We start from the raw sequence: 19,248 nt of genomic DNA on the forward strand, positions 1-19,248 counted from the left end.
TCTTTTCAAATGAGTGTTTTCATTTTCTTCCGATATATTTTCTCACATGATATACAAAAATAAACTCAATGGATTAAAGACTTACATGTAAGACTGGAAACCATAAAACTCCTAGAAGAAAACATAGGCAGACCACTCCTTGATATAAATCTTAGCAATATATTTTTTTGGGGGGGACACCTGTCTCCTAAGTCAAAGGAAACTAAAGGAATAAACAAATGGGACCTAATTAAACTTAAAAGCTTTTGCACAGCAAAGGAAACCATGGACAAATAAAAAAGACAACCTAATGAATGGGAGAAAATGTTTGCAGGTGATATGACTGATAAGGGGTTAATATCCAAAATATATAAACAGCTCATACAACTCAATATAAAAAAACCCCCAAACAACCAGATTAAAAATGGACAGAGGACCTGAATAAACATTTTTCCAAAGAAGGTATACAGATGGCCAACAGGCCCATGAAAACATACTCAACATCGCTAATCATCAGAGACATGCGAATCAAAATCACAATGAGATATCATCTCACACCTGTTAGAATGACTATCATCAAAAAGTCTACAAATACCAATGTTGGTGAGGATGTTGAGAAAAGGGAACCCTTGTACACTGTTGGTGGGAATTGCTGCAGCCACTATGGAAACAGTATGGGGGTTCCTCTAAAAACTAGAAATAGAACTACCACATGACTGAGCAGTTCTACTCCTTGGTGTATATCCAATTGGTGTATAAAACACAAATTCGAAAAGATACATGCACCCCCATGTTTTGGCCTCTATTTTGAAGAGTTGGCTTGCTACAATATAGTGAGAATGCCAACACTTTTCTAAAATTTTCTTCTGAGTCTAGTACAATATTTTACTAGATTTTCAGAATTGCAGACTGCATTGGTTTCCCATGGCTCCTCTAACAATTTACCAAAACTTACTAGCTTAAACCAATACATATTTATTCTCTTATAGTTCTAGAGGCTAGAAATCCAAAATTAATGTCACTGGACTAAGTTGTCAAGAGTCTGGACTTAGAGTTTTGGGACTCTAGGGAAGAATCTGTTTCTTTGCCTTTTCTAGCTTCTGAAGGCTACTTGCATTTCTTGGCTCATGACCTCTTTCTCTAATCATTCCAGTTTCTTGCTTCTGTCATCACATTTCCTTCTCCCCTTTTAGTCACATCTCCCCTTTGTAAGGACACTTGCATGTAGGGTCCGTCAGGATAATCCAGGATAATCTTCCCCTCTCAGGATTCTTAATTTAATCATACCTGCAAAGTCCCTCTTATCGTATGAGCTAACATTTACAGGTTCTAGGGATGAGGATGTGATATCTTTGGGGCCATTGTTCAGTCTACTGTAGGGAACTTTCCCCTTGTATCACAGTCACATGGGCTTCAAATTCAGAATGACCTGGGTTCACACAACCACTTAGCAATTGTCTGAACTTGGGCAAGTGACTTAATTAGTTTTCTTTGCTATTAAACTGGGATAAACTCAGCACCGACCTCATAGGGTTACTTTGCCAATTAGATCAAGTAATGTAAAGTGTTTAGCAAAGTAGGTCCTCACTAAATGTTAACTAGCATTGTCATGATTAATGTAGGCCCCAATGTGTTTACTCTGCCCTGAATAAGGAGAAACAGATCTATGCAAAGTGAGTGATTTCACAAATAGAGAACATGGTGCATTTTTCTCAGCTCCACTCCATGTTCACTTGGTTGTGTTGGTCACCTTTTCTTGTTCTATAGTTGAGGAGCAGGTGTCAATGCCCACTTCTCTGCGCAATTCCTGGTAACTGCAGACATCTATCTATCTGAAATAGGTTGGCTCTGCCAAGGTGGGGCCTTTCCTATTCCACCCCTTCGTTCTTTATTAGTTTTAGCTGTTCAGCACATGAGAATTATAATCTCCATTATACATTGTTATCAAGACCTGCCTGTCCCCCCCTCTGCACAGAGCTCTTTCCTTGAAATAGGACTGTATTAAATCCTACCACCAGGATTACTTCATTCCTAGTTGTTTTCTTGGAGCTGTAGTGTCCCAAGTGGATCGTGATAGATGGGGGTATGGGGAGGGAAATGGTTTTTCAATAGCAGCACCCACATTTTATTTTATTTTTAAAAATTTTTTGAATTAATTTTTATTGGAGTATAGTTGCTTTACAATGTTGTGTTAGTTTCTACTGTACAGCAAAATGAATCAGTTATACATATACATATATCCCCTCTTTTTTTGGATTTCCTTCCCATTTAGCTCACCACAGTGCATTAAGTAGAGTTCCCTGTGCTATACAGTATGTTTTCATTAGTTATCTATTTTATACATAGTATTAATCATGTATATGTGTCAATCCCAATCTCCCAATTCCCCCCACCACCCGCCTTCCCCCTTGGTATCCATACATTTGTTCTCTACATCTGTGTCTCTATTTCTGCTTTGCAAATAAGATCATCTACACCATTTTTCTAGATTCCACATATATGCGTTAATATACAATATTTGTTTTTCTCTTTCTGACTTACTTCAGTCTTTATGAGGGTCTCTAGATCCATCCACGTCTCTACAAATGACCCAATTTCATTCCTTTTCATGGCTGAATAATAATCCATTGTTTATATGTACCACATCTTCTTTATCCATTCCTCTGTTGATGGACATTTAGTTTGCTTCCATGTCCTGGCTATTGTAGATAGTGAGCAGCACCCACATTTTAGAGAAATGGTGTTTGTTCTGTTTGGTTTTTTCTTAGGTGGTATTAAGCTTCTTTCTAATGGCTTTCAGATGGGCTAGGGGTTTATTATTATGTAAAGATCACTGATTGCTTTCCTCAGTTCACTTCCATCATCCTAATTAATGAAAATTTTTTCTCAACTGCAGATAGGTGAATGCTTAAATTTAATGTTTTTGTGACCTTGACATTTTCGTCTTTTTATGATTGTTATAGTATTTTCTTGAGGCTATAACAAGGGCTGCCTCACAGTCGAAGGTAACAAGCCATATTGAACCAGAAATCATGATTCTTTTTGAACATTTTTTATTTACTGTGAGCTTGGAAGTATCTGCCAAACTTGTTCAAATACTTGGCAATTCAGAAAGATATTATGCAACAGTGATGCTACTGTTCTATTATGTTATATCCTAATCATGATGAAGTTCTCATATATTTTTCTAACTCACGTTAAGCTTATCCTGCATCTTAGTATTGCCTCTGTATCTACAAACAACTGTTTCCATTTGATAGCCAAAAAAAAAAAAAAGACTAAAGCTATGTTTTATTTGCTGTCTCTCAGCACACATATAAAAGTGTTAAGTAGAACCTAGTACAAAAGGAGTTACTCATATTTCTTAGATGTTTTGTAACATATGATTTGGGAGCCATGAATACTAACTGGTATTCAGTAGATATAAATAAGTTAGTTTGTTGGATCATTATTTTTATTGAATCCTTTTGGAAGCGGTTCACTATAACCAAAAGAAGGTAGATAGTTTAAGTAATTTTAGAATACATATTGTTCATTTTTGACTATAAATTAACAATATGAATTGATTTAAATGGACATTTCAGTCATTGATTCTAAAATCTGAACTAATACAAGAGATGGAATTCAGCTGCCTAAGCAAGCTTCTGGGGTTTGATTATTCAACTGATTAAGATGCTATTTGTCAACTCTAGTTTACCACCCCTTTTAATTATATAGATAATCAAACTAAGAACTGCTAATTCTGTCTCCTATTAATTGATTGTAATTACCTACAGATTAAAACTGCATGTGCAATTAACTCAGAGAATTAATTGATAGAAGGGAATTGATAAAAGGGAAACAGAACGAGCTTGGCATAAAAGAGGCTCTAGGGACAACAGGCCTGCTGAAACCAGTGGTGTCTTGGGCTCTGTCAAGTCCTCATAAAGATACACCGCACTTGCCTCTGGACTTCTCTGGCTCTATCAGAGGCAGTTGCATAGATTATTTCCTATGAACGTTTGGTTTCTTTGTTGACTGAAACAATATATTTGAAAGGTTTAAAATCCTATTGTCTTTGGGTTTTGTGCTGATATTCAGACAATTTGGACAAATCTATCAATTTGCAATATGGAGGAAATGCTTGTCACTACAAAGATCACAGAAAAGTGGTGAGTTTTACCTAGTTAGAGATCCTTCCTTCCTCCCTCCTTTCCCTTGTTCCTTTCCTCATTTTCTTGGCAATATCACCAGATACAATCTTACCAGTTTTCTGTGACTCATCTAAATAATTTGTTTCTAAAGTAATTATGCTTATTAGATTTTGAAAATCCCTCTCATCTGTGTAAATAATTGGCTCATTGTTAACTGCATAAATTTGAATGAAAATGGGAAATAAAAAGCCACCCCCAACTCATATGTATTTAAAAACGATTACCATTATAAACATCAAGATAAATATCAAGAGAGGGAAGATGGTCTGATGAAAAAAATATTTGGTCCTGAAAAAAAGAATTTTAAAAATCCCTTTTTAAAGACTCTTCCATTTTTTCAGATGTTTATATCAGTTGTATTACATGGGGCCTTTCACTCTCAGCAGTTTCCGGAGTGGCCTTTCACCCAATACCAAGTCAGTGCAGTAGCATATACTAAACATATGCTTGGGGCACAGCACTGTATTCAATATTATGGAGAATACAAAGCAAGTTAAAGACTCGCAAGTCTAGATAGGGAGATGAGATCTGAAGAAGACAACAAAATAACATGAACTAGTGGTATAATAAAGTTTTTCAAAGAGTCTAAATAAGTATTGAGGAAACACAAGGACACAAAGACATCAGTATGGATATTTAACAATTTTTTTAATGTTCAGAGTTAGCTAATAACTCCTTGTTAATCTGATGGGATATTTTGGTTTCTTTCCAAATTTTGCTATTGTATTTTCCCCAGATTTGTTTAATCTCAGAGTATTTTATTTTGTCCTGCTGGCTGGTAAACTGGGAGTTCTAACAAGATTTCTTATTTTTTCACCTATCAATATACAGCCTACTCTTGCTTCCCCCCCCCCCCACACCCTTAGATTTCAGAATCTTAATTTCTCTTTGGCATTATCTGTGAAGCTTGTTGGCTCTGTGAAGGGTTTGTGAAGATTTAGTCTGATGTATGACTTTGGTCTTCTTCAAACTATCAGCTTATAACTTTCGACTGACTTTGTGGAATAAATTGGAATTTGTTGCATGTCACCTTCTGTGCTTAGCTTCTGAGGAGGAGTCATTAGTATAGATCAGTGTGTGAATGATTACCTTGAGGATTTTAGTGGAGACTTTACTGCTTCCTGAAGTGGAAAAGTTATAGCTATATTTTCTAGTGTGATACCTGTATACTGGAGAAAATAATGTATGGCCTTCTTGATTATATGAGTCTGTTTTGTGGGTAAACAAGATAAAATATTTGAAATGCTCTGGAATCTCTTGGAAGATAAGTCATATAGCATTTAGTTTCATTTGAGGTTGGGCTCTTCAGTGATCAGGAAGATTCCCTTTTGCCTGTGAGATTTAACCTTGTGAGGCTAATTCTAGTTCACCAGTGTTTACATAGTAACTTTAATCACATTGCTAATGAACCAGAATCACAGAGCAATTCCAAGTAAGATATTGTCCTCGCCCTGGAGGAGTTTATACATTTAAAAAGGAGATTGGAAAGAGATGCTCTGTTATCTAAAATAGTGAGAACATTTATTGTAGAAGTTCATTGAAGGAAGTGGGCGAAATAGGGATAGTGCTAGTAAATTGAGAAATGCTTCAAATTAGTCAAAAAAGCTTCATAAGAAATGTGGGGTATACACATCTCTAACACTCTTATGCTATCCTTTTATATCCCCCTGGGTTTATGAAAGTCCCCAGTAAAGGATGACGTGTATGGCCTTTCCTTTGCTATCCTCTTCTCAGATACTAGTCTTTTCAGATTCTCTATGATCTACCCATTATTGGCATTCGCTTCCATTAAAGATATTCATTTCTTCATATTGGGTTGTGATTGAGGTACATAATTTGTTATGGTGCCTCTCCTAGAGATTTTTCCTTTTTGATAGAGGGCAGAGACTGACTGAAATTGAGGAAATATATGTAAAATTAAGATGGGGTAGGATATGTGTGTGTATATTGATTAGAATGTCTCTGAGATAATATCACATTTTTATTATTTTATGTTACTACTCTACCTCCCTATATATAGGACACTTAACTTATGGTCCTATAAATAAATTGAAGCAATGAAATGAGAGAATACATTCCTTCTGATTTTTCTCTAAATTTATATGAAATTAACTGGTCCATGGAGGACTCTATTAAATTAAAAATTTCAGGAAAGAAGATATGTATATGAATGAGTATTAGAAAGAAAATTGGAAATGTAAAAATAGATTGATTCATTTGGATGGCAGGATTAAATTGTATTTCTGAGAAATAAGTGGACAAATAAATCTGAAATCTCCTCTTCATTAAAAAATTTTGTGCAGAAATCCCACATAACTACCATGAGACAGAAGAAATATGTGGGCATGTACTGGCTAACCTTTTGCTCTTCCAACCTATTTACCTTAAATACTTTCAATAATTTTATTTACTTCACAATATCAAAACTAGCACCTTGATAATAATTTTGAATTCTCTTTTAAAGTGCTTATGTAACAGGGAGAGGAGGTTTTCTTTTGTTTTCATAAGTGCTATTCACAAATCTGATTTTGCTTTAAGCCTCCCTTAAAAAAGAAGTCAGTGTTCTTGAAGAGAAGAATCAAAAGAATGAACTTATTAGTTTTCTGATGGGCACACTGTATGTAATAAAAACACGAGAGCTTTACTGTGTGAGGAAGCCCATTAACTGAAGCCTCTATGCAGTGCTATCACTTCCTCATCTTGTTATGGTAGATGAAAAGATGTGATTTTAATACAGAATAGTGGGGCCATAAAGATGATTTACGTTCCTCTTTGTAACACTAAGCAGTATGATCAGTGTGTACTTTTCCTGGATAAATATTCTTTTAACCTGCATTGATATTTCCAACAGACAGAGCGTTCTATGATTGGAGAGGAGTAGTGTCTAAAAGGTTTTCCTGTTTGACTCATGACTCCAGTTGGCCTAGTTTCTCTGGATCATCGTCAGTATTTCAGGATTATTGTAGTGTAAGTATTTGTAAAACCGGACATAGAGTTGCATTACCATTTTTCTAGCAAATGATTGAATTCATTTTGATATAACATGTAAGATGTTACTATGGGCATATTTCATTCCTAAAATGATTCCCCATTGAAATTCATCTTTTTTCTGAAGCAGTGCTTTTGTTCTGTTGTCTTATTTTGTGTAAATCTTGCTGATCACCTTAACTCCTAAATATGTATATTAGTTTTTGTTTGAAGAGTGGTAATAGCCAAAGTGATCATCACAGTGCTTTGCCCTAAATGTGATAGCGACTATTTTTGTAATGGTACCTAGACTATCAAGAAAATACAGTGGAAGCCAGTGGAGAATAAAGATGTTTGTTAGGAGTGTGGCACTAAGAGGACTTAACAATCCAAGGACAATGTCACGACCACATACTAATGGTTTTGTGAGTGAGGGCTCTCCAAACTGGGGCGTGAGAATCTATGACTTGAAGATGGAATCAGGACTTCACATTAAGTTCACCTGCTCATCAGGGCAAGTTCTGAGATGTCTCTATGTAAATACAGTAAGTCCCCTACATATGAACCTCCGAGTTGCGAACTTTCAAAGATGCAAATGTGTGTTCACATGTCCAATCACGTAAGTTAGTTCACGTGTCTGGCATACATTGTTACATGCGTGCGTCCTGTACGAGTGGTTGTGCTTTTGTGTATTTTATTGTGTAGTACTGTGTAGAGTACAGTAGTACAGTATGTTTATTTCAATCCCAGGATGTCCAGAAGCAGGCGTAAAAGCAGCAGTATGTATTGTACTGTTCTTTTCAAGGTACTGTACTATAAGATTAAAAATGTTTTCTTTATTTTTTGTGTTTTTTATGTATTATTTGTGTGAAAAGTACTATTACAGTACAGTAGTATATAGCTAACTGTGTTAGTTGGGTACCTAGGCTGACTTTGTTGGACTTACGAACAAATTGGACTTAACGAACGTGCTCTCGGAACGGAACTTGTTCGTGTGTAGGTGACTTACTGTAGTAGAAGCAACTCATGTGATTCTGAAATCTTTAGCAATGATTTCTTAAAAGAGTGCAAAATGCCATTTTATAATATTTGTGTCTCACGGTGTCTGTATAGATGTCTGGAATTTTTACATCTCCTATATGTTCTGCTCTGTATGTGAATGTGTCTGTCTCATTTTCCTTTTCTTTCCTCTTTTTATATCATGAATTATTTTTCCTTTTGACTTGTGATTTGTATTAGTATTCTTGGGCTGCCATAACACAATACCACAGACTGGGTGGCTTAAACAACAGAGATTTATTTCTCAAAGTCCTGAAGGCTGGAAGTCCAAAATCAAGGTGCCAGTACGGCTGTTTTCTCCTGGGGCCTCTCTCTCCTTGGCTAGCAGAAAGCTGCCTCCTTTCTGTGTCCTCACATGGCCTTTCCAGTGTGTGTTTCTAGTGTCTCCCTCTCTTCTTATAAGGATGCTGGTCATATTGGATTAGTGCCCTTACCCATATGACCTCATTTAACCTAATTACCTCTCTAAGGGTCGCATCTCCAAATACAGTCACACTGGGGCTTAAGGAGTCATATGAATTGTGGGGAGACACAGTTCAGTCCATACACCATTAGAGAGCTGATAACAATTATTTTTCTTATCTACTGGATAGTTCGTTATCTAGTATTTTTAAAAATCTTGAGTTTTTATATTTTTTCTGTAAACCAAAACTTTTGAATCACATCATATTTAACTTCTGCTGCTAAATTCTTTGTGAGTAAATATACTAAAACTAAATCATTGCATCCCTGTTTTAGATAAGGGTATTATACAAACATTATTAAGGAAAATTATATGAATTTAGATGAGGAAATTATATGAATATTGTTTAGTGAAATTCAAAGTCTTCGTAATCTACTATTTTCAGAACATAGTAATTAATTACAGAATAGACAGTTACCTCCAGCTAATTGGATGTCTATTGCTAATTCATACATGTCCTTAGCAAAAGTAACACCCATAAAAGGCTGTTTTCATTTTCATTTTCCAGTAAAGGTGAATAAATGAACTACTGCTTACCCTGTTTTACACTAATCATTTAGAGATTGCTCCTAGCTGTGTGAAGAAGTACATTTAAACATATTTCTTTGGGGAATAAGTTGGGCAAGAGTAGACATGACTGTGGAGAGCTCCAGATGCAAGACTGGGGAATTGCCCACGGGGGAATTAGGAGTACAAAGAGCTACTAACCATGGCTTTGGCATAATAGATGGTGCTTTGGGTATGTGTACCTGTCTAAAGAAATTTGGGGTGGACTAGAGTGGAGACTGGGTGAGCATTAATAGGCCTTTTGCCTCAGTCCAGTTAGAGGTTTATCTTACTCTTGCAAACCCACTATGTTGGGGGCGGGGTGTGAATGGGTAAGAGGGGATAAGATTCAAACCTTCAGATTTCTTTCCTGCAGCTCACTGCATCTTTAATTTTCACCATTGAAAGTCTAATTTATTTATTTATTTATTAAGGATTCCCCTTTCATTTATCCTTTAAAATAATAACAGTACTAGAAGGGATCAAATATCAAGTGCTAAGTTCATCTTTTCTGCCATTTTTTTTATTGTGGTAAAATACACATAACATAAAATTTACCATTTTAACATTTTAGGTGTACAGTTTGGTGGCGTTAAGTACACCCACATTGCTATGTAACTATTACCACCATCCGTCTCCAGAACCTTTTTATCTTTCCAAACTAAAACTCTGTACCCAGTAAACACTAATTCCTTGTTCTTCCTTCCCCACCATCCTCTGGCAACAAGTATTTTACTTTTTCTTTTGGGGCTGGCTCATCTCACTTATAATGTCTTCAAGGTTCATCCATGCTGTAGCATGTGTCAAAATTTCCTTCTTTTTTAAAAAGGCTGAATAATATTCTATCGAATATATATGCCATATTTTGTTTATCCATTCATCTGTTGGTGGACACTTGGATTACTTCCACAATTTGGATATTGTGAATAATGCCACTATGAACAAGGGTGTAGAACTATTGTTTGAACCCTTTTTTTTCTTTTTTTGGATATATACCCAGAAGTGGAATTGCTGGACCATATTGTATTCCTATATTTAATATTTTGAGGAATCATCATATTATTCTGCAGAGTGGTTGCACCAGTTTACATTCCCTCTAGCAATGCACAAGTGCTCCAATTTCTCCACATTTTCATCAGCACTTATTATATTTCTGTTTTCTTAATAGCCATCTTAATGGGTGTGAAGTGTTAAGTAATCTTGATGTGAGTTTGTTCAATCAGGTCCAGAAGACAAAAGTAACTAGGAAAGTTGAGAATGTAGAAAGAAGTTTGCATTGTTAAAAGAGGAAAGAAGACAGGGTGCAGAAAACCCTGTATTTGATTTTGTAGGAGGAGAGAAAAATATAACATATTTTGCTTTCAAAACACTCTTGATAGCTTAGCTAATCATCAAAATTTTAATTTGCTCAAATAAGAAAGTCACTGTGGATATGCTTTCTTTAGGCTAAAGGAAAATATCCCTTCTAAGCCAGAGTTTCTGTTTTCTTTTTGAAGTATTTTGAATCCTATATGTTTTTAGTTCTAATTAAATAATACAATAATGTTATATGTCTTTAGTTTTAATGTTTCATTTCTGCAACTGCCGACTTATCATATTAGAATTGTATTCGAATTCCCAGTTATTTTAAACAGTGGCATATAGCCCCCTAAAACTTCTTTACATGAAGTTAAAGAAACTTCATTCCTAAGAAAAAGTTACTAATTCTACCTTTTATGATCTCTGAAGTCCTGAGACATTTGTAGCCTTAATTATCTTGAAAGATAATATTTATCCAAAGTAAGTGAGCACCTGTGAATATGATCCCTTGCATAATATAAAAATATAGTATTACATTTCAATAATATAGGAAACACCACCCATCTCCAACTTCGTTGTTGCAATTTCATTTCATAACTCTTCTTTACAAGGTTTTCTAACTTTATGATAATGTATGAAGCACTCTGGAAAACCACAACCTGAAGGACTGTAGGTGTGAAAAACAACTCTGGTATTTATCAAAATTCTGAGGTGCAAAATTTAGTATCAATAGTGCTCTTAAAAAAGCTAGGATGAAAGCAAATATTGACAGAACTTTGTATAAGAAGTTAATTTCTATCTAATATTTATGAACATATAGAGTAAAAACTTTTATTCATTAGTCATCAGTAAGGCAAAACTCTCCTCTGTGAGTGGCTAACTCACAACTCTGTTGCAGTGGCTCTGGGATCAGAATGTTCCCTGACGGGAACTCTGCCATTTGGTGACCCCTAGAATGAGGATGAGATGACAAGCAAGGGACTGCCCAAGCATGCATGCTTGCATACTTATTGTGGTGGTGACAGGGTTCAGGGATGGAGGATCAGAGGGGAAAGAACAGTTGTGGTTGTCTGAATGGGAGGGCAGAGTGCATTTCAGGAAGTGAAAGAAGTTGAGTGTGGCAAAAGTATAGCATTCAAGAGGGCAAGTGGCAAGAAATGAAACAAAATTTAAGCAAGTTCCATCGTCATGAAGTGCCTTCCTTGTAGGAAGACATTTGATCCCTTTATTTTCTTAATCTTGGATGGAATTTGCCTAGCCTTGACACTAGGAAGTAGAGATTACAAGGAAATAGAACTTGGTTTAATACCTAGTTGCATTATACATTGTTTCGTGTTTCAAAGAATGCACTGTGAGTCCTCTGGGCATTTGGATCTCCCTCCTTTCAAGGAGAACAAGTCCTATATGAGAGAAGAAACCAAGAGTCACTTGTCCTGTTTTTAAACATACTTATAGATTCAGCTCATAAACAAAACAAAAAATTATTAGTTTTGCAGAAACATTTTTAGAAATGAAAAAAGAAATTCCATATATAACATTATGCTTCACATTAGCTTAATTTTGACCATGAAATGGGTAGACTAGATTTTAATGAAATTTCTTATCACTCTTCTCTGGAGAATTTTCTTGAGCCATTTTGGGAAAAGAAAACTGTAAGAATCTAGGGGGATATTCTTCTCTTAACTTGGAAATTTAGATATTTTTGTGTGATTCTTTACCAAATTATGCTGTCAGAAGACTGTGGGCATTCACTTGATTTTAGTACATAATAAAAAATAGTAAATTAACTTATAATATGTAAAATATCTTTGCTCATTTTTTTCTCCTCCATCACATTTTCTTCTCTCTGCTCTTTTCCTTCCCTCCACACATTTGAGAGGTAGTGTAATCATTTTCATACTCATGATTTTCTCCTCTTGTGGGTTGCATTTGATAAAAAATGTCATCTGATTTGATTTTCTGATATTTCGAAGAATTAACACAAATCATTATGACTATTAAAGTTAAAATTTCTGTTTATTCAAATGATTTCCTAAATTTTAAAAAATCATTTTGGGTATCAATGAAATTACATTTTGAAAATTCTGTTCTTACAGAATTAGGCTTGGGTTTAATTTAAGCCTTGAGTTAACTACGTGACTATGATTTTTTGACATACTGAAGAGCATTCCAACAGTTTACTCTTATCTGATCTTTTAATTTGTTTGTTTTGGTACTATTACAAGCAGTGATGTCTAATGCTGTACATTATCTTCAAACTTCACATTTTAATTTTGAAATGCATATGTATTTTCCTATGAAATATAAAATTTTGAATCTTTGTGAAAGAATGATATATTTATTTTGATATATACATATAGGTAAAACTATTATTTTTTTAACGTATATAGTTGCAGTTAAAACCCCACATTTTAATAGTTATATTGCCTTGTAGCAATATTATCTGAGCCTGACATTTTTATATATTTTATATGGGCCTAGGTATTTTATAATCATCATTTATTTTATTTTTATTAAATCTTTCCTTCTAGATAAAAATTTCTACTGTTGCCTTAATTAAAGTACTTTTTGGGAAAAGAAAGAGGTACTCCATTGCAGAATTCCTTTAGCAATAAATAGGTTAAGATGTATAGACCAACAACAAATTGGTCAAGACATATATATTTAAAACTATTCTCACAAAGTTTTAAAAGAAAGCACTCTTGGTGATTGCAAGATTTGGATTGTAATGTTACTTAGGCTTACCAATGTACCATCATTTAAACAGCTCACAATACCGTTTACACTAAATGATATTCAAAAGTGGAAGGTTAGGTAAATAAACAGGATAATTTTAAATTTGTATTTTTGGATCAATATATTTTTATAGAGAAAAATCTTGATCTATACTTCTCTTTTCTTTTATCATAAAAGACCACTGGATTTTTAGTTTCGTAAGTAACTTCACAATCTTTCTTTACTGTAGAAGCCAAAAGATTCAATCAAATTCTGTCAATCATGTTGGCCCTTTATTCTGAGATGTCCTCGTGTGGGAAAGGTATTTGAGGGACACTAGGCCCATGGGCATTAGTAACAGTGCTCGTCGTAGTTCTAGTTTTATAATAACCTCCAGTCAACATGCACATTCTTTCTGAGATAAGCTGGAGTGTGATTGTTACCAAAACCTGGATGAAAGAATGAAAAGCTGGATGCAAAGAACATTGGAGCAGATATTAGGTTAAGGGAGTGAACAGACTGTGCCTACCCTGGGGAATCCCCCCACCCCCACCCTTCTGGGAAGCTAGGTACGCTTGTTCTCTAGGAAAGGGAACATTAACTAAATTTCTTAAAAAGTAATGAAAGAGAACAAACTGTAAAAAGGCAGCCAAAAAAGGCAAACATCTGTTACTGAACATGTCTCACTTGACTTCCTTTTAATGTTCTTAGGAATAAATTTATGAACTAGGAAAGGTTCAGCACTAATTAGATTGTTTTCATCAAACAAAATGCACCAGACATGGATGTTGAATATGAATGAAAACTTCAGTAGTAATAATAAGTAGGCATAGAAAGTGCCAGGAGACATAGAAAGTGCCAGGAGACATAAACATCCTGGGTTATGGCCACAGGCTTTGGATAATGCTATGGCTGTTAATATTGCATTGACTTAGATTTGTTGTGATATGCTTTTTTAAATGATCAGAGAAATATGTCTGAAAAGTCAAGTGTATTCATTAAACAGTAGATGGATTAGGTGCAAAATTTTCTCTTCAATTATACTCATTTAGGCTAATGAGATGTCAGAATGAATTGGAATAACTAATACAGAGGTACTCAAAGGCAAAGTTTTTTAGTAAGAGCAGCAGCAGTGGTGATAGTTGTAGCTTGTCGTAGGTGTGGAGATCCATGCTTTATTCAGAACTCTTGGGACCAGCCATATTTGGGAATCAGAAAATTTCAAACTTTAGAGAGGTAAAAAGAAAAGTAGATCTGTAATCAAACCTGTAATCAAAGCATGGTAATATTTTGTAGTAAATCATATGAATATTCTCATTAAGTGGGAGATACAGGCTGCTATATAGGTCATTTGTTTGTTGGTTCTGGTTAGGTTTTGACACCAAAGGTTAGGTGAGTTAAATTCTCCCCTCCATATGTGTTATGAAAAATTTGTTGGTTTTCAAAGCTTTCTGGATTTCTGAGTTATAAATAAGGAATCATAGGCTTATAGTAGTAATAGTGATAGCAAAAGTAATAGTAGTGGTGGTCATAGTAGATAAAGGTGATGGGGAAGATAAGGAGATAAGGACAGACAGACAGACACACACACACACACACACACACACACACACACAAATATATATATACACACTGTGAAAATAAATAAAGGGAACCTCATTTAAAATGGAGCCATGCAGCCTGAGGGGGAACTCTCACGTGTATACCACTCTTTGCACTTGCATAACCAGCAGGAAGAAGGAAGGTAAGAATTGTTTTGACAAGGGAAGACATTAATCACAGGGGAATTTTATCTCCTGCTTTTCAGAAAAAGAAGGAAGGTCCCCCACAACCTCAAGCTCTTGCTCTTCTCCAATGAACTTTTGTTCAAAACAGCCCTTCTTTATTTCCTCCTAACACCTACTCAAAAGCCAGACCCCTCTCCTTTATTTTTCAGACTTGCCTGTGATTCACCATAGCTTGTCTGTCCCAAATTGCAATTCTCTGCTATTCCCGAATAAACCCATTTTGTGGGTAAAATAACTGGCTATTTTATTTTTAAGGTTGAAAACATACACACACACATTATTAGTTCTATAAGGAAAATACCATGATCGTATATTCATTGTTATTGATACTTGATGCAAGACACGTCCTGGAATTAACTGCAGAATGTCCATGTTTATGTGATTCCCAATAGCAGAATCAGGCAGATGTGATTATATATCTCTGATAGATGCTACTCCCTGTGATTGTTCTTCCCCGAACCCCACCTAAAGGAATACGACTACTTTTATTTTTTCAGAGTGCATCATGAATCTCTTTACTGGTTTATTACTGGCCTTCCTCACTAAATGTAGGTTCCATAAGGCTGAGGACATTTTAGATCACCAGTGCAACCCCAGTGCCTAGAATGGTTTCTGTCATAAACTAGAGGTTTAGAAAATATTTGTTGAATAAATGAATAATAGGCTATTTGACATTTCCCCAAGTGGAACACATAAGAGACCCAAGGTTCCAAAGCAGTGAAAAACACAACCATGATAATATTATTAAGAAGAGGAAAAAGAAAAAAAAGATGATTTAAGGATGTTGCATTAATTTTTTTTTTTTTCTGTATTGACTGAAAGAGTTGTACGATCCTTAATTCTTTGCCCTGAAATGGACTTTTTGGCCCATTCCTCTTCTCTGGAATCCGTGGCCATTCTCATTTTGTCACACAGTTCTCCTGTTGGGTTCTTTTTTTCTTTTTTCTAACCTCCTCCAACAGTCTCATTAGAAGATCCCTTTGAGTCTGCAGACAGGATGGGTTTCATTGGCTGTCTGGAGAGGACCAAACAAATCCATCCCAAGGGCACAAACTCAAAACTCTGAGTTGTAGGAGATCTGGTGATGAAGACTAGGTTGCAGATGGTGAGATCTGGTTGGTAGTAATCAGGAGGCCACACACACTCCCATTCAGTTGTTGTGTTAGGAGAGTATCAGAGGACGATGATCCTCTCAGCCACACAAGGCTGCTTCAGGGTTCTGTCTGCAGTGATTGATTCCTAATCTGACTCCAGTTGTATCCTTGAACCAGACACATAGGACAACTTTTAAACTCAAATTATTTTAGGTCTTTGTGTTCTTCCTTCTCTGTTCTCCCTGTACTGTTACCACATAATTATGACCATCCTATAAAGCCTTTAACATCTGCTTTTTACCACGTGTTAAAATAATTTTTATAAATATGCTCGTAATACCTATATTTTGAAGGAAACACAGATGAGCCAAAAATGAGAAAATCAACCATACTTATTATAGCAACAATGCTTTATAACCTTATTTTTTTCACTCAAAGATATATTCTGAGCATCTTTTCTTATTAACATATTTTCTTTAATATTAAATAACTCATTTTTGGTTATCTTGGCAATTGACAATGCTTTAATGGAATGCAGTGCATTATATTTGTAATTAAATCTTGGTGCATATTCTAAATTTCCTTAGGATAAATTCCTTGTAGTGGAGTTGCTGGTATGCTTCCCCCTTTTGCTTTGTTTTTTATTATATACTGTTAATTTTTCCTCCAAAGAAGTGTTGCTTTTAGATTTTCACATAGATTTCCACTGCTTCTTATTCCTCAAAAACAAAAGTACACAAAGAAAAAGCAAACCAATAACCAACTAAAATTAGATAATTCTCTGCAGGTTTAGTTAGGCCCTCCCGACTCCATGGGTCAATAGCATTGTTATCATCCAGGAACTTGTTAAAAATTTAGCTTTCAGGACCCACCCCAAATGTATTGAATCAGAATCTGTATTTGAATGAGATCAGTAGTGATTTATAAGCATATAAAAATTTGAGAAACACTGTTTTAGACAATTCCCCATAATATTTTGCCTTTTAAGTGAGCTTTTGATAAGTAGTGACAGTCTATACAATGTAATTGTTTTCCTGACAAATACCTGAAGTACAGATACTCTATGCTGAATTTAGTCATGTGGTGGGATAGGAATGTGGTTTATTGTGAACGTTGACGAGTGAGATTATAACTGATCAAAGATATCAGAAACACATTTTCAAGTAATGAAATAGAACTACAGTGAATGTCAAAATTGGCCTGGGAAAATATGCCAGCTATTTTGATAATACAGCTTTCACCCAAATAAAATAATCTGGACAATTTCAATAAGCTGATATATCATCCAAGTATATCCTGAGTCTCTAGGAATTAGATCTTAGTGATTTATAAGAGCATAAAGTTTGATAAGCACTGTTTTATGTAATTCCCCATAAACATGCTCCAAACAAGGAGAAATAGTCAAGTTGTAGTTAGGGGGCTGGGGCAGCTTTTGACCACCCCCACCATGCATCTGATTGGCTGTTCTAAGTCCCATTATGATTAAGTTCTACTGACTCCCTACAAAATCATTGGAGATTTTCTAAAAGAAATGAATGGAAAACAAAATTGCTGAGTGCCAATCAATTAAAAAAATTAATGTAAACTCTAATGCTGTCTTTGTTCACTGTATTCTATTTTCATAGATTAAAAATTTTCTACCTGTATTACCAATTTCACCTTCCAGATAGAGTAGTGTATTGAGTCTGAATGAATCCCAGTCACCTCCTTCCTACTTGTGTAATCAAGGTAAAGATATTAAACTTCTCAACTTCCTAAGGGAAAGTGAGAATTAAAGTATCTATTTTGCAGAGTCTTGGTGAATATTGAAGAACATGAACATAAAGCAGATAGTAGGTTCTAATTATTAGTTATAACAATTTATTAGTTCTGGGATGCAGTTCCAGATCTAGCACATAGTATATAAATCTTATGATGGTAACCAAACTCACTGTTTACAATGGTCTTACAGTTAAATAAGTCCCAAACAAATGCACAAATGAAAAGGATTGAATTCAAAAGTTTAAAATTCTATCCAGTTTATAACCAAATTGTTTAATAATAAATTAATTACCTGGGAGGGTATGTTATATACAAAGGGGGAAACATATTCAAAATCAAATAAGCACCTTACATTCATTTGAGCATCAACTTTAATATCGATATGAACACAAGCACATTAAAATGTCCTCAAATTGTAAAACATGAACTCATTTCCTCATTTTGTTGTTTTAATTCTAGCTGATAAAAAAAATTAATCATATGTATTTATAGATTCATACACTTAAAATTTCAGAATAAGACAACACAATCCTGGCAGCAGCTGTTCCATTGCTTGGCATTCTTGAATTTTGAAGTTTCCAAGAACACATACAAACCACAGGAGAGATTTGGAGCCATGTAACCTCCTAGTAAGTTTTGATATATTGAATACTTGGGAAACCCATAGATTCCCAAGATCTTTTCATTCTTTTCTTTCTCGGGGGACAGACACTCATCTTAAACTCAAGGAATTTTTTTACCACACTATTTAAAAAATTTGTATTGTTTTATGTATCAATTATACAAAACAGTGTATTATTCATATACGTATCTATTTATAGCTCTATATCTTAAAGAATAACACTAAAACAAATACCTGTAAAACTTAGGGAACAGAACTCAATGTGTCTTTTCTTTCCCTTCATATCCTGAAGAAACCAGTCTCCTTAATTTTACGTTAATTGTTCCCTTGCTTTTCTTTATAATTTAGCACATCTACACACATCTCTATTTAGTATTTTGCTTACTTTTACTTGTTTTTCACTTTATGTGTGTGGAATTATAATGTTTTCTCTCTCTCTCTTTGCCCAGAAATGTATTTTTTTTTAAAATAAATTTATTTATTTATTTTTGGCTGAGTTGGGTCTTTGTTGCTGCACGCGGGCTTTCTCTAGCTGCGGTGAGCGGGGGCTACTCTTCGTTACGGTGCACGGGCTTCTTATTGCTGGCTTCTCGTTGCGGAGCCGGGCTCTAGGCACTTGGGCTTCAGTAGCTGTAGCACGCGGGCTCTAGAGCTGCAGGCTCAGTAGTTGTGGTGCACGGGCTTAGTTGCTCCGCGGCATGTGGGATCTTCCCGGACCAGGGCTCGAACCCGTGTACCCTGCATTGGCAGGCGGATTCTTAAC

At 35.2% G+C, this 19,248-nt stretch overlaps 1 protein-coding gene across 1 annotated transcript in view; it reads left to right on the plus strand.

Annotated features, from left to right (window-relative positions):
• The window catches only part of IQCM (IQ motif containing M), a 350,482-nt gene that overhangs the window by 90,389 nt on the left and 240,845 nt on the right, over window positions 1-19,248 (plus strand). Inside the window, exons 7-9 of the mRNA XM_060298710.1 lie at window positions 4,427-4,436; window positions 7,024-7,139; window positions 15,643-15,651. Coding sequence (XP_060154693.1) covers window positions 4,427-4,436; window positions 7,024-7,139; window positions 15,643-15,651 — 135 coding nt within the window. The remainder of the gene's footprint in view (window positions 1-4,426; window positions 4,437-7,023; window positions 7,140-15,642; window positions 15,652-19,248) is intronic.

This window comes from Globicephala melas, chromosome 5, assembly GCF_963455315.2.
Source record: "Globicephala melas chromosome 5, mGloMel1.2, whole genome shotgun sequence".
Lineage (NCBI taxonomy): Eukaryota > Metazoa > Chordata > Mammalia > Artiodactyla > Delphinidae > Globicephala > Globicephala melas.